General features: G+C 35.1%; 1 protein-coding gene across 1 annotated transcript in view; it reads left to right on the top strand.

Moving 5' to 3' along the window:
- Positions 1-17,499, top strand: part of LOC140152967 (N-acetylgalactosaminyltransferase 7-like) — a 156,230-nt gene extending 138,731 nt beyond the window's left edge. Inside the window, exons 8-10 of the mRNA XM_072175521.1 lie at positions 10,812-11,030; positions 13,536-13,757; positions 15,058-17,499. Of these exons, the coding sequence (XP_072031622.1) occupies positions 10,812-11,030; positions 13,536-13,757; positions 15,058-15,201 (585 nt within the window). The 3' untranslated portion in view covers positions 15,202-17,499. The remainder of the gene's footprint in view (positions 1-10,811; positions 11,031-13,535; positions 13,758-15,057) is intronic.
- The last annotated feature ends 5,497 nt before the right edge of the window (positions 17,500-22,996 follow it).

Genomic DNA, 22,996 nt, shown 5'->3' with positions numbered 1-22,996 from the left:
TGCGTCAGCTTAGAGACGAACCATTTTTTTTTTGGCCTTTCACAGATGTGACATTAACAAGCTAAAGGAGTAGGACCGGTGCCTGAGGTAGCGGTATTTGTGCTCAAATATTGAGGAAAATAAATCCCGCACTCACAGGGAAAGGTATGGGTTCAATACGTGTGATCCTAAGGCTCATTGTAGTGTTTGTTTGTTTTCCTTTCTCATGTGCACAATTTTTCTGGGGGGGGGGAATAGAAAAAACTTTCATTTTGGCCTATTATTTGTCTTTACTCAATAACTGCAATACATATGGATATATAAATGTGACCAGTAGCGCCCTTGATTCATTTCCTATAAGACCAATGTATTACCCTGCAGAAATAAACTGTATTACTTAAGCAGAATGACTAAAACTGCAAAAATATGGCCTGAAGGCTCCGACTCGCCTTAGAGCAACATGAACGTATATCTTAGGGACCCAAAATCCAAGTTTGAAAGGATTTTCACTATGAGGTTATGAAAAAATGGACAAGAATAATACTTGATGGAGGGGTGGTACAAGTGTTGATAGACATTTTGGGTGCTTACTCACTATGTGCAACCTGTTTTTATTCAGAGACCACAGAGTTTTGCATACGAGTAGTATTTCAAACACGAGTGGGTTTCCAATGTGTTACATGTGTGCTCAATGTAGCGTTATGTACAATTGTATTAAAGTCCATTGGATGATATTGAGCCGACAACCAGATGTGATAAACATGTTAAGCTAATCATATCTGACCTGGAATGAAATGAATCATTTATGATTACGATGGTACCAGCTTGTATCTTTTTATTTCTTTTATTGAGATATTAAAGCAAAGAGAAATGCACAATGTCAGTGCAATATTGTAAGTGACTTTTCAATGATTTTGAAGAAGAAGCATATTTGTATTTGATGTTTTCTAACATTTTGATTATTGGGTTAAAATTTAATTAATTGCTTCACTTTCGACCAAAATGTCACTTACAACGTTCTTGGGCAGACACAATGAATTGTTTTAAGTTTATATGATATATATATCTTACTTCTTTGTTTCCTTTTCCTCTATTTTGCATATCATCCTCTAGCCCTACAATCTAGCCTTTAACACCAATACTGAAGCTTATGTGGATTAACCCCAGACAAAATAATGAAATTGGAAGCAATGATTTGCGTCTTTGTCAGACGTTCAACAGACATATATGATTTATTTGCAATAAGTATTTAACACAAATATATAGCATGCATATAAGGAATCAGCACCCAAATGGACTTATTAGCAAAACGATATTTAGATTTACAAAGGACCCTGATGAACTATCAAAAGTCACCACCCCAGTGACCTACACAGTAAGGGCTTATAAATATCTTAAAATAAACAAGAATATTTTAGAGGACCTAGATGAAACCTATCTTAAGTCACCACCCTCGTGACCCCTACAGAGGAGCTGAATAATATCTTGTTAATAGAAAATATAAATATAAATACGGAATATTTAATATAGCACCCCAGATGACCTATCTGAAAATCACATCCCCAGTGAACTACAAAAGGGAGATTATAAATATCCAAACAAAGAGCACAGCCAGTAATATAAAATGACATGGGCTGAAACCTTTAACAATATTTGTGCATGCAAAATATACAATATATATTCCTGTAAGATGGTTTCCAGGAATCGTACATTCATATAGGGGAAATCCCTGACAGGTTAAATTGGATACTTGATCCATACTAAAATGTCTACATACTTTAATTTGTGTGCATTTCTTATCCATACTTAAATAGATATATGTTTCAAATTAGAAAATCTCTGCCAAAGAAGTTAATGGATCATGCAAGAACTGAATGAGAAATAAACTTCCCAATCCCCCAGATTTTTAAACATATTCTATTTATTCTTTAATTTTCATCAGTTAAGCCTGGGGGATATGGGAAGCTCTCTGGATGTTCTTTTGCCTGATATATAGGAGACCAAACGGTGACTGCGAGTGCAATCCCCTACCCATTACGCATATCTGGATGAACTATATCTGTGGGTAATGACACGTTAACTCTGCTCTACAAATTTTGTGTGCCACTTGTTTATATTTCTGGTACAACTAAGCCCCGCACCATTTTTTTAAATCATCAAACGAGAAGTGAGCCATGCTATAAAAGTGTACAGAGAACTAGGATAACATGCCTATTCTATAATACAATAGGTCAACATACTTCTTGAATCAACGTGATAACTAGGCGGCTGCGCAACCTCACGAAAAAACTTGAACACAATTTTTTTTTTAATTTAGTTGAACAAGAAAAATTTGAGGGCATAGTACTTGGCCCCTGCCTAGGCTATCCCATGCCAACCTGGAGTTGATTCCTTCCTTAGTATTACCAAACTTAATCGATCAAATCCCACATGCTAGACCGGCTTTCAATAAATATTTGTTAAATAAAAACAATAGGGCAATTCATGGTTCTGAACAAGATGATCGTTTAAAACAATACAAAACAAAACAAAAACAAACATTCATGCTTCTGAAGCAGCAACTTGACACGTTCCTTGCTTATTAACTTATACCAATCTGACAATTGAATTCTTAAGTGTTCTTGTACTTAGCCTTAAATTTACATCTCCTTAATCCACTATATCATGTGCACATATTCAGTGTGCATTCCAAATGTTATGCATACTTTCATTAAACAATTTTGAGTACCTAACAACTGAAAGTATAATTGATGATGCTGTACAAGTGTACATACCTGTCAAATGTTCAGAATGTCAGAAGATTGATTGCAGCAACTGCATGACTTTGGGAACAGAGGTCTATTGGTCAGATGACATTCAAAAACCAAATAGACTGTCCCCTGTGAATGCTCAACATGCAACATCTTGGATTGGACAGGCAGAGTTGAAACAACACTCTTAAATCGCAATACCAGGTCAGTCATATTACTTATGACCCACAAGACAACGACGACGTACAATTGTACGTGATTTGTGATTCTTACCAGATTGTACACCATTTTATTGTTTTTAAAAGCACTTGACATGATTCTTCCATTGTACGTAGTTTGTAGATAAAGCAATGTGCAACATTCAATGTTAATTCAAAATGTTAATTCAAAATATAAGTCATTGATTGCTGCAATGTAGCTGTTACGTGGCTCCATGTCTAACTGAAGTAAACCCGTTATATGCTTGATGATGAGATCACCGTCAAATATTATTGTGGTCATAAACAAATCTCCAGTCTCACGACAAGCAACACGCCTTCCCTCCTGTTACCTGATATAATCTGCAATGAAGAACACAGAAAAAGGGAAGCAAATTGTGCAAGCAAAGGCTTTTGCATATATACAAGCCTGATTATTCATAAAACTACCTTACTATATACTAAGGAGTTGAAAATTGAATTGATCTTGAACATGATTATTTTTCCATTTATTTTGTTTATTTATTTACCTCTTTATTTACTTTTCAACTTTTTAAATATGCCAGAAGGTCCAAGTGGAAAGGCAGTGTGCACTGTTCCCACTATCTACATGTAGGCGAGCTTCACAAAGATGCTGCCAAGTAGAGTAAAACCAAATCTAGTAAAAACTATGCCGAGTTAATTTGGGCAAGTAAAAGGAATCGTACCAAGATCCACCAAACTTGTTTTACATCAGATGACTCTACAATTTTGCTTTCCTGATGATACATCTTCTATGATTTCCTTAAATGCCAACACCTATGCATATGTCAGAAAACCAATTGTTAATATTTTCTGTAATTTACATACGAAGGACTCTAACTTTGACCTTCACCGATTGCCTTGAATGACCAAAATCCAACAACCTTTGCATATGTCAGAAAAACGATCCCCAAAATTGTTAAATTATAATGCTGCCCTTCGATGTTAGTATTTTATGCCAGAAAGGAAATCTGTTCACATATCCTAACCCTTACCGATTGCTTCAAACAATTTTCCAGGAATTTTCATGAAAATCCAACCAAAATTTGAATTCCAGTAATTTCAAGCTTTTCCAAGAGCCACTAACATTCTTTAATCAGACTAAATGATTCACCGAATATCCCACTTGTAATATCAGGATATCATATACCGCAGCATCACTAATGCACCGCAGCGATGTTACTATATTGCATATCGCCCAACACTTGTCTACGAACTCTTGGCCATATTGGCCAAGATTTTATCTTATTTTATTATTATTTTCAACTTCGGATGGGAATACAAACTGCTTGTACATTTTCCCGACACTAATCACCGAAAATACGCCAACGCCCCAAAAGCGCGGCCTGTGAATGACTCCTGTCCCACGATTGGACAAAGCAGGGGCATTATGCAAAGCAGTAGTCACAGCACACCTCGCATGGCTCCGCCTCTTTACCTTTTCAGGACTGAAACCCTGGGATTAATTTATAATCCCTGCAATGCCCTGGAATTATTGCAGCAACAACAATACAGTTTGTTTTTAACTAAAACCATCAGCATGATTATATAAAGTTGCTGTTTCTGATCCATGTGTTTTAACCAGGCATTGATCTTTCCGTCCATGGATTCGATAAATCAAGCATGTCGAATTCTGCAACCTATACCACGCGCCTATTTCATCCTGCAGAAGTCCGATGTTTTTCTCTCAATTAAGTTGATACATTATGTGAACGATGCAAATTATATGTGAAAACCCACTAATTAAACTAAATAATAAACATTTTAATCATAACTGCTCCTTATTGGCACTCAAATTTCGATTCGGACACAGCTTGATATCGCAAGTTCAACAATGTAAATATCTTTGTTTATGTGATACATGTTCGAATGACGTCATTCCATTTAAATAAATAACTTATGTAATTTCTCGTAAATGGGTTGATCAATAATAATCTGTTGATAGCACGCCACAGAAATTGGCTATTTGCAAAATCCCCAGGACTGATTGACGGTAAACAATTTACGCAATCATCGAGACCGCCATTTAGTATTGCCAAACCCAGCGATTTGGTAGCCCAATTGGGCTAATTTCGATTTTTATTTATTTATTTGCGACTTTTGACAATTTCCTGGCCTCAAAAAAGCAATGATTAAGGAAAGTTTTTACGACTTTTTAACATTTGGCTCCCATAAAGTTAAACCAAATTAAACCATTCTTGGAGACTTTTTGATTATTTGGGCAGCAATTCAAGCAGAAATTTTTTGGCAACCTGGTTTTATGCGTTCTGCTTGTGTGAATATCACAGTTTGAAAAACTTAAAACCGTGTCAAGTGAAATTATAAAATAAATCGCACTCGACCCAATGTTATTTATACTTCCAATGCCCATTTTTTACAAATGTGTTCTACCTATAGGCTTTAGCCTTAGGCCTAGGCCTGCTATTAAAACCCGGGATTGATTATAAAAGCAAATTTCTCACCGAATCAACTCATCATCTTGACTGCTCTCAACAGCGCTGCCGGATAACGCCCGACGCTGGGTGACCCACGTAAAATTGTCACATTCCGCATTTAAAATACCAGCAACTTCGCCTCTCTATCACTCGGGTTAGTTTTGTCCAACTATTTTTATTATTTTATAAAATATTTAAGAGAATCCCAGACAATGTCACAATTTCCACTTGCCGCAGTACCATCACTATGATAATATTGACGACTTTACTTGATTGCTGCAGCTAGTTGTTTCGATGCGTAAATTAAACAACGATTTTCTCGCTCATGTAAAAAAGACTTAGGAATCGTAAAGGGAACCAAACTGGAACTATATCATTAGCCTATGATCGCACTTGTACTTTCATAACTGATGAATTATCAGCCATGCACCTGGCGAGATGCTCTCGGTGATAGCGCAAATAGACATAAAATTCGATCCAGCTGGTGGTATAGACTCCTTTTCTCCCAATGTTCCACTCAAAGTTCTTGAAATTCCAAACCGCCGCATATTTTGTTGTATTTTTCCGATTTAAAACCATCAATGAAAACATGGTCCACGCCACTTAAATATTGTTGTAAATACACTTCCAAATTAATATAAGCTACTGGGATTACTACTTGTAAAATATGCAAACTAAAAAACTTCCGAAAGAAAATTTTTTAAACACAACCTAGTCTTGTTGAATCTGACAAAATAATGACGAAACAAGAAATGATCGGAATGCAAAACATCGCCTGTGTACCACGTGACTTAGCAACAGTACACAAATTCACACAATAGGCCTTACCAACGGGGACTACAGCATTTATTCTGCAGGGGTTAAATTGGTTTTCAATTGATGGGATTGAAAACGTTATTATCAGTATTTTAAAAACCAGAAGACCCTAAAATTAATCAATATTCTTATTTTTTCCATTTTGGAACATAGATAAGGGTGAAAGTGATCAGATAAAGACAAAATCAGGACATCAAAATTGATGTTACTAGGACAGGGAGTCCCCCATTCCAATATATGAAAATATGGTGATAAAATAAAATTATATCTGTTTGTAGTCGATGATTGTAAATCGGGCAGCCCTATGACAGATTTGCTAGGGATTCCAAATGACTAAGCAGTACTTTTAAAACTCTCTCCATACAGGTGTCAACTGAAGATGACAAATTTGAATTTGTTTTATTCAAAAATTTCAGAATTGTAAATTTTCATGACCATATTTGGTTCAGTGGTTCTCAAGGTACCTCGTGATATTTTGAGAACATAATTAAACTAACCTCAAAAAGAAACTTATAATTTTTCACAAGGTCATATCTTAAAATCCTCTCCATAAAATGAACAAAATTGCACACAGGATTACTTCAATACTCTTTTAAACAAAATTCACAGCCCAACAGATTTCTTTTGTTGGGTTTCAATTATTCGCCTGTGAATGTGGTCCCGGAAGCTGTTCCGTGTCAGTGCATTTTACTGTTGTGTCAGTTGGACAACTGCTTGTTTACTGACATGTGTTTAGAGTAGAGTATTGAAGTTATCCTGTGTGTAATTTTTGTTCATGTACAGGCGAATAATTGGAACCCAGCCAAAGAAATCTGTTGGGCTGTGAATTTTGGTCCAGGAAGGTGTTCCATGTCAGTGCATTTTGCTGTAGTGTCAGTTGGACAACTGCTTGGTTACAGACATGTGTTTAGAGTAGAGTATTGAAGTAATCCTGTGTGCAATTTTTGTTCATTTTTATGGAGAGGATTTTAAGATATGACCTTGTGAAAAATTATAAGTTTCTTTTTGAGGCCAGTTTATATCAAAACTGGACTTTTTATGTTGAAGCCTATGGCTAGCACGCAGAGCATTAAGTTTTAGTTGGCATAGTCCGCAATTTGGAATGTACTGCAATATGTGCCACTTCTTCAGCACAAACAGTTCGTTAGCTTTGGTAGTGCTGCTGTTGATGGGAGTAGACCATTTCAAATTAATGAGTTAGTTTCACACCCAAGTATGAATGATGTTTCATCTCCTCCAAAATGAAATTGCTCATTTTGCAGTTTCACACTCAAGTATGAATAATGTTCCGTCTCCTCCAAAATGAAATTGCTCATTTTGCAGTTTCACACTCAAGTATGAATGTTGTTACGTCTCCTCCAAAATGAAATTGCTCATTTTGCAGTTTCACACCCAAGTATGAATAATGTTCCGTCTCCTCCAAAATGAAATCGCTCATTTTGCAACTTCTAGCAATTGTGTACTCTTATGTTTCATTCATGATTTTACATGGCAACAGTTGGAGAACCTCTAATATTCTGCTGTGAATTTACTCAAACACAGATGGATGCAAAAAAATTTAGTAACATTATATAGAACCGGCTCTTCTGTTTCTGTATGTATTCATCTTATCTTGAGGAATTGACAGGTAATATCAGACCAAGTATGTATCAAAATGCTCTTCACAAAGCGTGTGAAAGTATAGATCCCCAATGAGAATGACTTGAGTCATTTTTGATATAGAGTTACCAAGGAGGGATTCCTAGGGGTGATTTCTTTCCGCAGGTAATACAATGTAATGCATGGTTAACCATCCAACTAGACATAGCTTGCTTCAAATAATGCACAGTAACAGTTAATAATTATGTATCTGCGCAGTATCACTTTATGGCTAATTGAGATTTACACATATCTTATTTAATGACTCGCTACAGTAAGAATTTCATGTGAATGAAAAACAAAGATGTTTGGTTCGATTAGGGTTAATATACACATATAGGAGGCAAATTAAGGCCTATTTTGGCAAGGGGGAAGGAAAGAAGTAATGTAGAAACAAAGAAGAACAAGAAGAAAAAAAAATTCTCGGGTGCGGTTTTGAACTAGGGTCCCCTCGGGTGCCAGACATGTGCACAGCCATACCTTGCCACGGGGGTCTACCCAATAGCTGGCCAAGCTTTCCGCAACCATATGACTGTTTGCATGATGACGCAATCAAAGGAATTTTGTGCATTTTACCATTGTGGGTGATCTGCGGGTTTTGATTCTTCGCTGCAATTTTTTTCTCTGCTGGGATTTTTGCTCCGGTCGACATTTGTGCTGTTGCAATAAATTTTTTGCTGTGTTTATAGCAATGGCAAACAGCACATAAGCGTTAAAATAAATTATGAGCTTTAACATATATGTAAACTTATTTTGTGTAACTGTTCTGTCTCTCTATTACTGCATCGCTATGTCAGTAACATTGCATCAAATCTAACCTACATGTATTCAATTTGTTTCCTGTGGTAGGGTATACAGAATTATCTTGAAACCAGGGTAATGTTTGTTATAGTATAAATGGCATGAAATGGAATGATGCATTTTGTCTCCCCATATACTTAACTCAAAAAGCATGATCTATCTCCCTATTTCTAACACTTTCACATTGAAAACATCAAGTCAATCTTCACAGATGCTCACTTTTGTCAAGGTTATAGAATGAATAGAAAATCTCTGAAAAAAGTTGAACCTTGGGTGAAAGTGTGAACCCATGTTCTGACATTATTTATTTGAATACTGATCTGTCACATTTTAGTGTTCATGTACAAAATTTCTCAGAAAAAAGTTACATGTAAGGAAATATGTAGGAACCTCATGTGTGATAGAAGCCAGCCATTGATTATCATTAAGTCATGGTAAGAACTACACTGTCAGGTTATGTCTGCTAAGCTGAGAGTAGATATCTGATAGAATACTTAAAATTAATCAAAGATAATGAGAAATGATGACATACAGGATACTATCTATAAAAGTAGGATTACTTCATAAAACTAGATCCAAATTCAAATGTTAATTAATACGTGTTACATTATCAAGCAATATAAGTTATCAGTTTGTCGCTAAAATTGATTTTATGAAATGGACAAAGAATTGTCCAAATTCTCTTGCATTTAATTGTATCGGGATTTTACAGCTAAATTTGAAAATTGATTTTTGCTGACTAAATAACTGAATTTGCTTGCTTTTGTCACATGTTGCGATTATTGGTGTGTGGGGAGTATGTGTGGGGTGTGTCTGGATGTTTGTTCATGCATTTGGGGTTCATATATACTTCTGAATGCTGATGAGGTTCCTGCATAGTGATGTCCATTATGTTATCATCCATACCATTTATCCATCTTTACCTAGCAGTATTGGAAATCCATACGACCCCTGTGGAAGACATGATGACCTTGATCTCCCACACAGAGGAATAGATTTCAAATGGAGTCACCCAATCAGGTAACCCCATTTTAAAATCACACTCCCTGTATGGAAGATTAAGGTCATGTCTTCCACAGGGGGTGTATGGATTTCAACTGGTAAAGCCCATTTCAGATGTGTGTGGTCATTCTATTTCATGATTGCCATCAATGTCATAAACATTAGGAATGAAATATTGTCATCGTAAGCTGTCAGCATTTTTTTAATTAGCTGTTTCATATACACATTTCTAGAAATTAGAAACATATGAGGCAAGATTCACAATTGGAAAGGAGTTTTCATCACATACTCTAGATATACATGGCTGTTCTGGGGGCATACCACCATTACACTTCCCATTTGAAATATGAGCAAAAAAGCCTCTAGGAAATCACTTCTTAATAATTAATCCCCTGCAGTAGATAGAGAAAAATGTTGGCCTACTGGTACAAAATCCATGATGAGAAGCAAACAAATTCCAATTGGCATATTAATATGATCAAAGTTGATGCATGTTTAACATTTATTAAATGCAGCCCCCCCCCCCACACACACTTTCCTGGTCAGAAGTTGATTTGATTACCAAGAATAGTCGGCATTTTATCATCAAAGAAGTTTGATAGAACAAAGTAAAGGGCTATATTACTAAATTACATCCTCTTCATAAGTACCTGCTTGTGATTTTGTAATCAACTTCCCCGTGATGGTGAACATGAATCCACATCGTTATTGCCATGCATGTTCTATCTCTCTTTTTTTCAGTGCGATATGAACATTGTTCTTAAAAAACCGTTTTCTATTCACCAGCTCATGCTCCAAACTCAGAATCATTATGTGCACAATGTATTTTGTTTCATTCCCTATTTTATGTCATGTTTTCATTTTTTTATACAGTCAGTTATATACATTTTAACATTCCCTATTACAGATCCAACCAAATGGTGTCTGCCATCATCATCATTGGAAACGAGTCACTGATATTCATCATGCTGTATCATATGAACCATTATTTATATTTTATATTATAGGAAGTAATTTCCCCCTCGTAACTATAACAATTCCTTTTCAGACATTTCTATCCCTTATCATAATGGCTTGGGTTTTTCTAAATATTGTTGCTATCAAGTTCTTATTCATTGCATATTAAAAAGTAATATATTTACCAACCTGTATCATGTGTTATTTCTTTTCAGAATCTGAAGAGAGTAGTAGAAGTATGGTTTGATGATTATAAGGAGTACTTTTATCGTAGCAAGCCTGAGGCTCTATTAGTATCACCTGGTAACATTGAAAAACAGCTACAGTTTAGAAAAACACACAACTGCAGAAGTTTTAGTTGGTTTATGACTGAAATAGCACCAGATATTGTTAAGAAATATCCACTTCCAGCAGCAAATATACACTGGGGAGAGGTTAGTATAATTATTATCAGCTTATTTTGTTTTTAATTGATTCTTGGTCATTATATATCATATTTAATGTACAAGGTCTTAATAATGTACAGTCATGTATAATGTACATTTCTTGACATATAAAACAAGAATAGAGAAACCCATGAGGAACGGAAAGCAAAAACCTTCTCCCGGATTCGAACTGGGGTTCTCAAGTGTAATATACAAACGTTATAACCACTAAGACCATTCTGTGGTTGGAAGACATCTAGATAATTTTATCAAAGATTATCTATTTTCTCCAAAATGTGTATTTTAACATATCTTGCATGAATAATTAAGAGGTTACAACACTTTTAATTAATGCAATTCTGAGAGTGCACTGCACAGCCACGTTGAAAGGCAAAAGAAACAATTTAAGGAAAATTCTATTTTTCAGGCATTGAAATAGGGTTCACAAAGTACAATTTTCACTGCAGTTGGCTTTCTGTAGTTTGCATAATACGAAATCTTTGTTGATTCATTGCAAATATTTCTATTAAGGGTAGACGAGGTGTTGTTGGTCGAAGCAACCAAAAAAATTGATTTTCATTCTCTAAATCAATAAATTATTGACAAATAACAGCTTGATGTTTTGCAAAAGTTCATTCTACAAATTATATAATTTGAAAACTTACTTAATTTATTGTTGTTAATGAGTTATGTACATTTTACAAAAGTGTTGTTGTTTCAGCCCTCTTTACAACATAACTCAAGAACCACAGGACCTTCAAAATTATTTCTGTGATATTTGAATTCTTCTACACGCTCATGAGGAAATGAGCAATGCAATTTTGCCAAAGCTCATTACCATTCGCAAGATGTTGTGAACTACCAAATCGCAACACTTTAAAATAGTGTATTACCTTAATGGTCTATTCCAGTTGAAATCCAGACACCCCCTATGGAAAAGATGACCTTTATCTCTCACACAGCGGGTGTAGATTTCAAATGGAGTCACCAATCTAGGTAACCCCATTTGAAATTTACACTCCCTGTGTGGAAGATTAAGATCATGTCTTCCATAGGGGGTGTATGGATTTCAACTGGAATAGCCCAATACTAGCCAGTAGCCATACTAAAACAACAGAGCAGATCAAACATTATGATTTAAATTTAAATTGAAACTAAAAACCCTGCGCTGTATAAATACTTCAAAACTGACAGTAAATTCTTATTGATACTGTCAAAGAAGCAGTCAAAGAAGATTGTGTTTGTCGTAAGCAGCAATATGACCCTCACCACACAATATATCCATATAGACATAGCTTTTCCCATGGTATTGAGATTTAGATAGAAAATGATAGCTCATATGTCTGTTATTATTACGTGTAGGTTAACACGTGCATGGCTTCTGTATTTCAGATGGCGTTTTTTTCCTGAAGCTTTTCTTGTCTGAAGTCACGTTTTGCTCAACTCAATCACTGCAGTATCTATAGAGTAACTTTATTGTTGGGTAAAAATGTGGCTCATTTTAACTAGAAAGAACCTTTGTTTTCTTGAATCAATCTTGTTTCTCAAAAAATTCAAGTAGTAGCAGGTCTGTGTGTTTGGAGCTATTGAATTTGATTATATATAGACACCACCAATGCATGAAATAGTAATAATAAAACGGGCAGTGTATTGTTAATCTAATTTGAGGGTGTCTGCACTTCTGTTTCACAGTCTAATACTTGCATCAAAGTAGTCACAAAGTCTGTCAGGATTGATGCATGAAGTTTGCAGTCGAGACTCTGATGCACTGCTGAATCTTTTTATTGGTTTATTTACTAAACAGGGTGTCCCAAAAAGCTACAATTCAGGACAAAATTGTTGGATTGCTTGTGGTTTGTCATTGGTCCCCCTTTCCCCTCACCCTGAATCAGTGTTGAATAATGGAATTTTGTTCCAAATATTTTCAAAATCTCAAGCAGTGATATGGAGAAAGGGGAAGGTGGGATAGGGATGGTTTGAGCTCTATGTTAGACATTTACATGTTTCATAAGTGAATGTGAGGCTATTGGAAGCTTCAAAAGCTCCTTGGTTGATCCAACACATTTTGGCCTGGTTTGTAGCTCAAAGGAGAAGTATGGATATGTGTAAAACTGGTTTGGCTCCTCCAAAAGAGCAGTCCATGTAAATACTCATTGGTGCAGTGGTTGATGTGCTGGTGTTCTAATAAGATGTGACTTCATGATGTGCTATTCCAGTTGAAATCCATACGCCCCTATGGAAGACATGGCTTTAATCTCTTACACAGGGGATGTAGATTCCAAATAGGAGTCACCCTATTCAGGTAACTCCATTTAAAATTCACACTCCTTGAATGGAAAATTAAGGTTATGTTTACCACAGGGGGTGTATATATTACAACTGGAATAGCCCAACAGCCAACAGCCTAATACATGTACCTCCATCTATAGTGTCTTTTTATCTTTTCTGAGAAAAAAAGATGCTTCGTCAGATTAATTTTAACTCTCTTTCTGATTGTTTTTTTTTGTAATGCAGGTAAGAGCCCAAGGAAGCCATCTATGTGTAGATTCAATGGGACAAAAAGATGGGGGCAAAGTAGGCATGTCTTATTGCCATGGTGCTGGGGGCAACCAGCTTTTTAGAGTTACGGAAGATGGTCAGTTCCGTATTCACGACCAGTGTGCCTATGACAAATCCATTGATGTGAGGTTACGGCGCTGTGAAATTAATACTAAATATAATTGGTTATATAATGAGGTAAGATATTTTTTATAATTTGTATGAAATTTGCAATAAAATGATTTTTTCCCAAGAATCAAAGTAAAATAACTTTTTGTAAAATTGACCAAATTACCAAAATAATGCATTTCCTCCCAAATAATGCATACCCTTGTTTTGTATCTTGCAAACTTGTATTTGTGATATTATTAAGCATATTTGCCACTTATCATGGTTTGATAATAATATACTGAAAAATTTGGGCATAAATTCTCATTTTGCTGAAAATAATGAAATACAAAAGCAATTGTACCATTATTTTTGTCATATCTCATTAGTTTTGTGGACATCTGACTCATTAGGCTTAATCACATTTGGGTGTGCTGATTGTACTTATGCTGCTAATGATGAAAAAAACATATTGATTTGATTGATTGTCAAATATTCCCATCTTGTTTCTGTGGAACTTTAATTTATAATAATTGAATATGACAGTAGTATTTTGGTACAGGAAGGGTACAATTGATTGCTTTTGTATTTTATTGTTTTCATTGGGCACGCAAGACGTGTTGCACACATCCTTCTTGACCCCAGTTTGCAAATTTTATGTTTGGGTTGGCCCTTGTTGTTGTTGTTTTATTTTTACTTGTCCAATTTACAATTTACTGCTCCTATCTAGGCGCTTTTTGTGCAGTTAGCATGTCAGCCTCTCTACTTGTTTGCCTTCGAAAAGTCAACAACAATTGCCATTCTTTGATCTACATGTAGGGGTTTATAATACTGTTTATATATTTTGTAGGGAACTACACCTATTGGGGGATTACCTCTCTCTCTCTTTCTCCCTCACTTTTTCCTCTCCCACCCTTTCTATCTCTTTTCCCTCTGCACTGGTAAGGAGCCCAAATATGCAATTTTTCATGCTGGGTGGAGACACAAATCCAATTTGCTAGCAAAAAGACAGTATATCCATTTTAAAACATCATAATAGCATTAAGCACTTGTTTTTCATGGCCTAGTTTTGTGCATGATGAATTAGAACGATCTGTAATGGAACTGTGTAGAATTTCACAAGCTGTAACTCTACACTCACATAAGTGAGGGAATTATTAAAAAATGGCACAATTTTGTTATTCTTTGTTAAAATCTTAAACATGTTAAATCTTTTATCTTATGTAAGGTATCAAATTGCAGTTAATTACATGTAAATGCTCCAATAATAGTTTTGTTTTTGTTTAATCGTATTATATGACTGAAGTTAGTCAAGTAAGTATACTTTTTCTTTCTCAAAGGTTTTTATTTTAATCAAATTATGTTGTTTTTTTGTCTCATACATTTACAGGAAACACATCAGTTAACAATTGAGAATAAAATTCAATGCTTGGACCATAATCCTAAATCCAAAGAACTGTTCTTGGCATCGTGTGATCCGTCTAAAAGCTCACAACGATGGGAGATTACTAGCAAAAATCTAAGACACGGATGATGACGACTAGCTAGCAACCACTTATATTGTATACGTACAGAGGGCTTCTATTTTATTACTTATTTGTTCCTTTCCCATCTGTTTCCCCTAAGATACTGATTTATTGGGCTATTCCTGTTGAAACCCATACACCCCCATTAGAGACACAACTTTAGCCTCCCACACTGGTAGTATGAATTTCAAATGGGCTTACCTAACTGGTGAATCCATTTGAAATCTACACCCCCTGTGTGCGAGATTAAGGTCCTGTCTTCCATAGGGGGTGTATGGGTGTCAACTGGAATAGCCCATACCTACTAGTGAATAATTTGTATAAAATGCTGGTTGTGTGTTGTAATGTTCCCTTTGAAATGAGTGTGTATATATAGCTTTTTTAATAGAGTATTTTATGAACTGATGTGTGCAGATACTTACATTATTACCTGAGTGTGACAAAAGTGTTGGTGAGGAGCTGCGTTTTCACTTTTCATTTGATTGCAATTTTATTTTTATCACAGTTTAATACTGCTATTGAGGATGACAGAATTTTAGGCTCTCTTGGCAAATTTACAGTTTAGTAGCAGTGTGAAAATGACATGTATTTTATTTATTGTCAAGACCCAAGAGATTCAAATATTGCAATTTCAGCTCATAAGTCCTTCTTGTTCTTGACATGTGGATGAAAATATGAGTAAAAAGAGGAAGGAAGACCTAGTTTTGGTAGTCTGCCTTAAATTAAGAAACTTCAATTTACAATTTTGGCGAAATTGATGCAATATGATACAATATGGTGAAATGCCATGGCTGGGTGTGGCTGCTTTGTGACTTGATTTGTATTGGCATTTTTAGGATGTACACAAGATACCAAGATGCACATGTTTTGTATTTATTAGAAGAAAATCTTTTTACTATAAAATGGAAAAAAAATGTCAAAAAGACTTTGACCCAGATACCTGAGCTTGACCTGTATCATATACTAGCAGTCAAGTCATTGCTAGCAACAGTGATTTGTAATGGTAGCAATATGATGCTAATTATGCTAGCGATTTCTGATTGATGTATCAGTAAATCGCTCTTCTAAAAGTGTGGCCGGACATAGATCTGAAAAACTTCTGTAAAAGTGACACGCTGGTGACATACTGATATGTTATGAAAATATTTTAAAAGTCATCCAGTTGATAAAATCACAAAGTTTTGAATTAAATTTGTCACTGGAAATTACCTTTAATATTTACAATAGTTTATAGCAGCCGATACATCAACATCTTTGTTACACTCATGTAATAAAATTTCTTATTTATTTTCTCTTCTTTCTTTAAAAAAGAAAGTGTACTTTCAAACTGATTAAATTAACTTTCTTCTAAGTTTTCTCATAATTTATTAATAGAGAGTTTGAGGGTCGGCAACAATTATTGAAAATAAAATTGAAAGTGCATTAAAATGGATCACAAAGTATAACAACAAAATAATGGGATATAAAACTGCAAACTATTAAGACCATTATCCCCATTTGTCATTTTGTGAAACACTATAATTTGATTGGAGCAGCTGCCAATATTCAAAAATAGATATTAGTGATTGCAGGTGTTCTCAAGCTCAAATGGGGCTATTGCAGTTGAAATCCATACACCTCCTATGGAAGACATGACCTTAGTCTATTTCAAATGAAGCCACCCATTTAGGTAACCCCATTTGAATTTCACACTATTTGTGTGGAAGATTAAGGTCATGTATCCCAATAGGGAGTGTGAATTTCAACTGGAATAGCCCATGATAAGGAAGTCTACATAAGTTTGCAATTAAAGTGTGTTCTTAGCACTTTTACTTACCTATTATTACAATAGAAACTAAGTGGATATGAATCTTTAGTTTTCTGATGGGCATTCCAAAAAGGACACAGTCACTTAATCATTATCAGAGCAATGTAATTTCATATAGCACCTGTCAAAAGTGGTTGCATTTGATTATACTACAGATCAAGTCTATCGGTCACATGATCTCTTCTGACTGGACTTTCTGGGATTTCTGTGATGCTCTATGATTGTGCTGGTGTAGGTTGAGAAGTCTGATAGGAGTTAGACATAAAATGGGATTTAATTCAAGGTGTTTCTTAAAACATCAGTCTCTTTCAAATGGAATGAAGATCATAAGAAGGGAATGCTAAAAATGACCAGAAGGATAAGTACTTTTGGTTTCTTCAGTTGATACCTGTTCAATTCTCACACCTGTGTTACACAGTTTTTGAATCAAACAGTAGGAAGATAAATCACAAAAAAATAAGGCCAAAAAAAAGCTCAAAGCTTGCGCGCGCGTTTGTAAAATCGCACAATTTGACAAAAAAGAAATGTGGAATTTTTTTATTTCAAAATTTTTTTTTTTTTTAGATTTTTCCAGAAAAAATTGGTGAAAATCAGACTTATTTCTCAAAATACCATGAAAAAAGTCGGAATAAAAAAAAAAAAAAATTGCATTTCGCATTTGTTTTTAAATTTCTTGTGAGCTTTGAGACAAACTTTTTTTTTTTTCCTAAATGCATGTGACAATGATAGTGATAGCATGCCCGGATAGCATGCCATAGGCATACTTCCTGGTTAACTCATTTGACATCAACATAATCTGTCAGAGGAATAAGAATAGTGACAGAAATGTTAATGAGACAGACTACAACTCATAATACAACGATGTACAATATTTTTTCAATTACACTGATGCACCAAAATGGTATTGGACAGAGAGTCCTGTTTACCTTATATTGTAGTTATTGTGAAAATTGATGCACTTAAATGATATAGACAGGGAACCTACACTGACTATGATGCACTGAAATGACACTAGGTTGAGAGCCTAGGCCCTTGAAACTTAATTTCCTGTTTCCATTCACTTTTTCCAGATCATAATGTAACTTTCTCATTATTTATTATTTTGGCGATTTCAATTTCTCACAAAAATTAACCCCGTTGGCTCAAGGGCTTGTACGCAAACAAGACACATGAAGCTAGCAAAATTAATGGATAGGGACCACCTAAGACTGTATTGGTTATTTCCTGCTTCCGAAATGATTTTCCAGCCTGTTTCACTTCGAAGAACACTAAAATATTTAGAAAAACTATTCCTAAGTACAATGTTATCAAATAATGCATTTTTTGTATTCTTGGTTCAAAAACTTGGGGAAAATTTCATAACTGAACGGAAAACAGGAAGTCAAGTTCTTGGGCCTAATGTACCACATTTTACTAATGGTGTGTGGAAGCTGATGCACTATAACATTACAAGCAGGAAGCATACATGGTTGCAACTGGAGAGAGAGGGTTCCTGGGACCAAAGCACTAAACACTGATATCACCCCTCTTCTCAGGTTGGGGGCAGTTGTGGCAGACTAACAACAGGATGTAGTATAACCTGGGCTTGATAATCCTGAAACCATCAAGACTGAACGCATTGGTGCAGAGTAAGCCAGGCAGCAGTCTGGCTTACTTGAGACTTTGACATCAGTTTGCCGCACCTGTTTGCATAATTATGAGCTCACTTTATTTTTAAGCAGGTTTACATAGGAGTTAACATTATGTATTCCATATGTGACCATTGAAATACGCATTTAAATCATTGTCTCAGAGAAAGTGGAAAACATTATATATAGTATGAATGTAAGGTAATGGGTTATTCTAATTGAAATCCATACACCTTCTATTGAAGTCATGTCCGTAATTTCCTACACAAAGTGTAGATTTCAAATGGAGTCACACATTCAGGTAACCCCATTTGAAATTCATACTCCCTGTGTGAGAGATTAAGATCATGTCTTGCATTGGGGTGTATGGATTTCAACTGGAATAGCCCAATGCACTTGAATGTAAAGGGCAGGTAATCTGTATAGAATTATATAGATGCACTAAATTATTGGCAGTTGCGCCTAAATAATTATATTATATAGATCGAGGGTGCTGTGATGAAATCTATAACAAGTGGTACTGTATGGACTACCTCGGAAATGTTTGTAAGTTTGCAGTGTCAAATTTTTATAAAGAGCTACTTATGAAAGATTTGAAGGTTAGGTAGACCTAAACATTTAAAAAAACATTTTAACTGAAGACTAAAAGTATTCAAGTATATTGTTTGGTACATGTTTACTGATGTGTGTACTTTATATTTCAAGAATGGTGGTAGTGATAGGTTGTTTCCCTTGCTTTTATATTGGGGTGGTATGTCCCCTTAACATATTAAGCATTGTGGGTAATATGATACTTTATATATGTGTTATATATAAATGGAAAAATATGTGTTATATATAAATGGAAAAATACACAGAGAGAAAAAACATGTCTGCATTTAATTCTGGTTTTATGTTTGGATCACACACCCCAAGATCATTTCTTGTAATACAACAATGAAATTGACTGAATTTTATACAAAAACTTCATGGGAAAATGCTTTGTTTGAGCCCACCAATTTCTGATCAGAAGTCAATTCACCCACAATGCTCAGGGGACATGCCACTGCTACTTTTTTATGTAAATCATTACTTTATGGATATGATTGTCCATGCAGTTCCTTGTCTTTCAGTTGAACAGAATACCAAAGTACATTGAATTTGTGATATTTCTACAGAATGTATATTTGTTTCATTATTTGACTGCAAGATTATTGGTATGTGAAATAGTTAGAGAATAAAAGATAGGATTTTGTCTTTTGCCTATCAAATATCGTGTCATAATGGATGGGCTGGCCAATATTTTGCCACTACGATAAAAATATTGGCCAGCCCATCCATTATGACACGATATTGAATAGGCAAAAGACAAAATCCTATCTTTTATTCTCATTCTTATTCAGTTTTAATGTAATTTTTGCGAGAAAAACTGCTTTTTTTTGGGAAAAATATAAAGTTACTTTTGTGAGGACATCCCCGTTGTTTTAAATGAACGAAACCATCACGAACATCGCGTGATCATTGAGGAGCAACAAGCCTGACTTATATCACTATCCACTATTGTGAGATATTATACACCAGAAAACCAATCAAATTACGTGAATTCTTTACAAGACGCACCCACTGAATAAGAATGGTAAATAGCTCAGTGTTTTCTACATTATTTTTATTTGATAGGCACAAACTTGTTCCCTATAATTTCTGATCGATATATTGGTTAGTCACTTTTCTGATTGAGCAGCCCAATGTAGACACAAAATGTCATCAAAATGCAATGGGCTATAATTCCATTTGAAGTCTGTCATACCCCTGTTGAAAATTGATGAAAAGTCTTCCACAGAGGAAGTATGTTTTTCAAATGGAATTGGCTAGGGTTAATTATTTTGAAACCCATACTCCCCCTATATGGCTTTACCGATATCTTCCACAACTGGAGTGAGTGTTTCAAATGGAAGTTACCCAATTGTGTATTCTATTTGAAACCCATGCTTCCTCTGAAAGACTAGCTAAATCTTACACAGGGGGAGTATGAATTCCAAATGGAATAACCCAATGATATGTGGGACTTCTCAGTATTTTGATACAGGAATAACAGTGACAAAACAATGTCTGGCAAAAATAAGGCGTTACTAATTTCCCCTATGGTTGTAAATGAAGACAAATCAAACCACAGAGGTAAGATCAAATTTTATCAATAGAATACCAACATGCAATGGTGAACTAATTTGTGAGAGAATCGCTATATATCAGGATTGTAGATTTGCAATGCTTTCATGAAATTCAAGCATCATGTTTATTCATGATGATTCATAATATTGAAGTAGCTCATTCAAATGTTATAACAATATTGTTTTCAGTACAATCAAGTATAAGAATGATTTTGTCAATATTGTATAAACAATTTATTTCAAGTATAAAATCTTCAACACTACGTGTGTGTCTTAAATGATGTATCAAATTTCCACAAAATTGTTTTGATATGGTGAAGTTGTCCGCCTGTCAATGCCATTGCTCTATCAAGAGAATACATTCACAATTTACTTTTTGTTCACAACACACTGTGTGCTTCTCCAGCAAGTACCAGTTTTATTGATAAGTGTTTTTTTGCAATTCAACATACCTTGTGAAATAATTTTGCACAATAAATTCTGTCCATGTAATTTGAAGCGGAATTTGAACTGGAAAGTATATTCCAGACTATCAAGACACCTGCTAACAAAGTTTCTGTCAAGTCTGTCCGTTGCTTGCAAGCAAACTTTGGAGTTATTTGCTTCATATAGAGTGATATCAGTCATTTCATGTACCACATAGCTCAATGGGTATGTCCAAGTCCCTGTTCAAAGCTGCTATGCACATTCAATGGAATTAAACGTTACAAAATGAAACACTTGAATATGCCCATTGCTATACATCTGTAGCAAAGTGGATAGTGCAAATTGTTGTCTGCAGAAACCTGGATGGACAACATTGCTATTAGGTTACTCCAGTTGAAATCCACCCAATATGGGAAACATGACCCTAATATTCCACACAGGGAGGGAATTCAAATGGGGTTACCTTAATGGGCAACTCCATTTGAAATCTACATTCCTTATGTGGGAGAATAAGGTTATGTCTTCCATAGGGGGTGTATAGATATCAACTGGAATAGCCTATCATGAACATAAAGACCCTAGATGGGTATAACACTGATATTTTATTCCATTGGTCCATATTATGCGTATGAAAGTAGACCCATTCTGATAACACATTCTTTGCGGCTTAAGGGGCCTCTCATTATATACAATGAATAAAAATAATTTTCAGTGTGTGGATGTGTACTTGTATAATTATGGCAAAACTAGAGAATAAGGATCATGGTTTTGGGATTAGATTTCTAAGTATGATTATTGGATAGGTAAAAGATTAGGATTGTGTTGGGATTGACAGGATTACAGTCACATATTTAGAAACTTTGCATTGAGATCAGCAATATGATTAAATTATGAGTTGGGTGGCATCCATTTTTCAAATTTATTCTGTATATTTGGTTCAAGTCTGAAAACCAGAATTGAACCAGTAACATGGTGAGTTATTTCATGCTATGTATGTATGCTGAATGATGAACCTAATCTTGTGTGTAATTCTATTTTGTACTACTTTGTCAAACTGTATAAGCTCTACTATGCAACTCTTGTAGGACTAGTTTATTTACATGTATGTATCAGCAAACCCCATGTCAGTGAATGTATTGTTAGCACATGAAGAAGGAAAACAAGGGGCATATACAGCCAGCTCTGGATGCTGGGTGTTGAGCCATTTGTAAGATTCAAAATGCATCTGGGTGCTGGTCAGAGGTAATAAGGTATTTGCACTTGAAAAGTCTTGATTGAATTCAACATGGTTTTAATCATGTATGGTGCTTTGCATTGATGTTGCTATTCACATTACCATCATTTGAAATTGCAGTAATGTTTATGTGAGTTGGTAAATGTTTGCATGAATGTGAAAAAAATTGCAATTACTAGAACTCAGTTCAAATGAATATGAGTCAAGCCCGGGGAATCAAGCCACCATTGAAATCCATTTTCTTTTCTCAAGGTTGTGATTACAACAGTACCTTTAGAGCAAATCATATTAATTAAGACCTAGTTGAATTCAATTAATGACTTTTGACCAACTTGTGATGTTTGATAACTCCCTTGCAAAAAAAGTGTGCTTTACCTTCCCACATAAGTAATATTACCCTTTCATACACCAGGATGGAGATTGCAACAAAGGTAAAGGGCCATGCCATAGTGCAACTGGGTTTTGAACCTGCAACCTTTTGATCCTAAGTGGAAGGTGGTACTTTTGTGTAGAATAAAATGATGTTATAACTCAATTGTCACATTTCCCTGTCAACCTCTT

The sequence above is a fragment of the Amphiura filiformis genome, chromosome 5 (assembly GCF_039555335.1).
Source record: "Amphiura filiformis chromosome 5, Afil_fr2py, whole genome shotgun sequence".
In the NCBI taxonomy this organism is placed as follows: Eukaryota; Metazoa; Echinodermata; class Ophiuroidea; order Amphilepidida; family Amphiuridae; genus Amphiura; species Amphiura filiformis.
The sequence above is the reverse complement of the archived record's forward strand: the minus strand, read 5'-3'. Positions and strand labels throughout refer to the sequence as shown.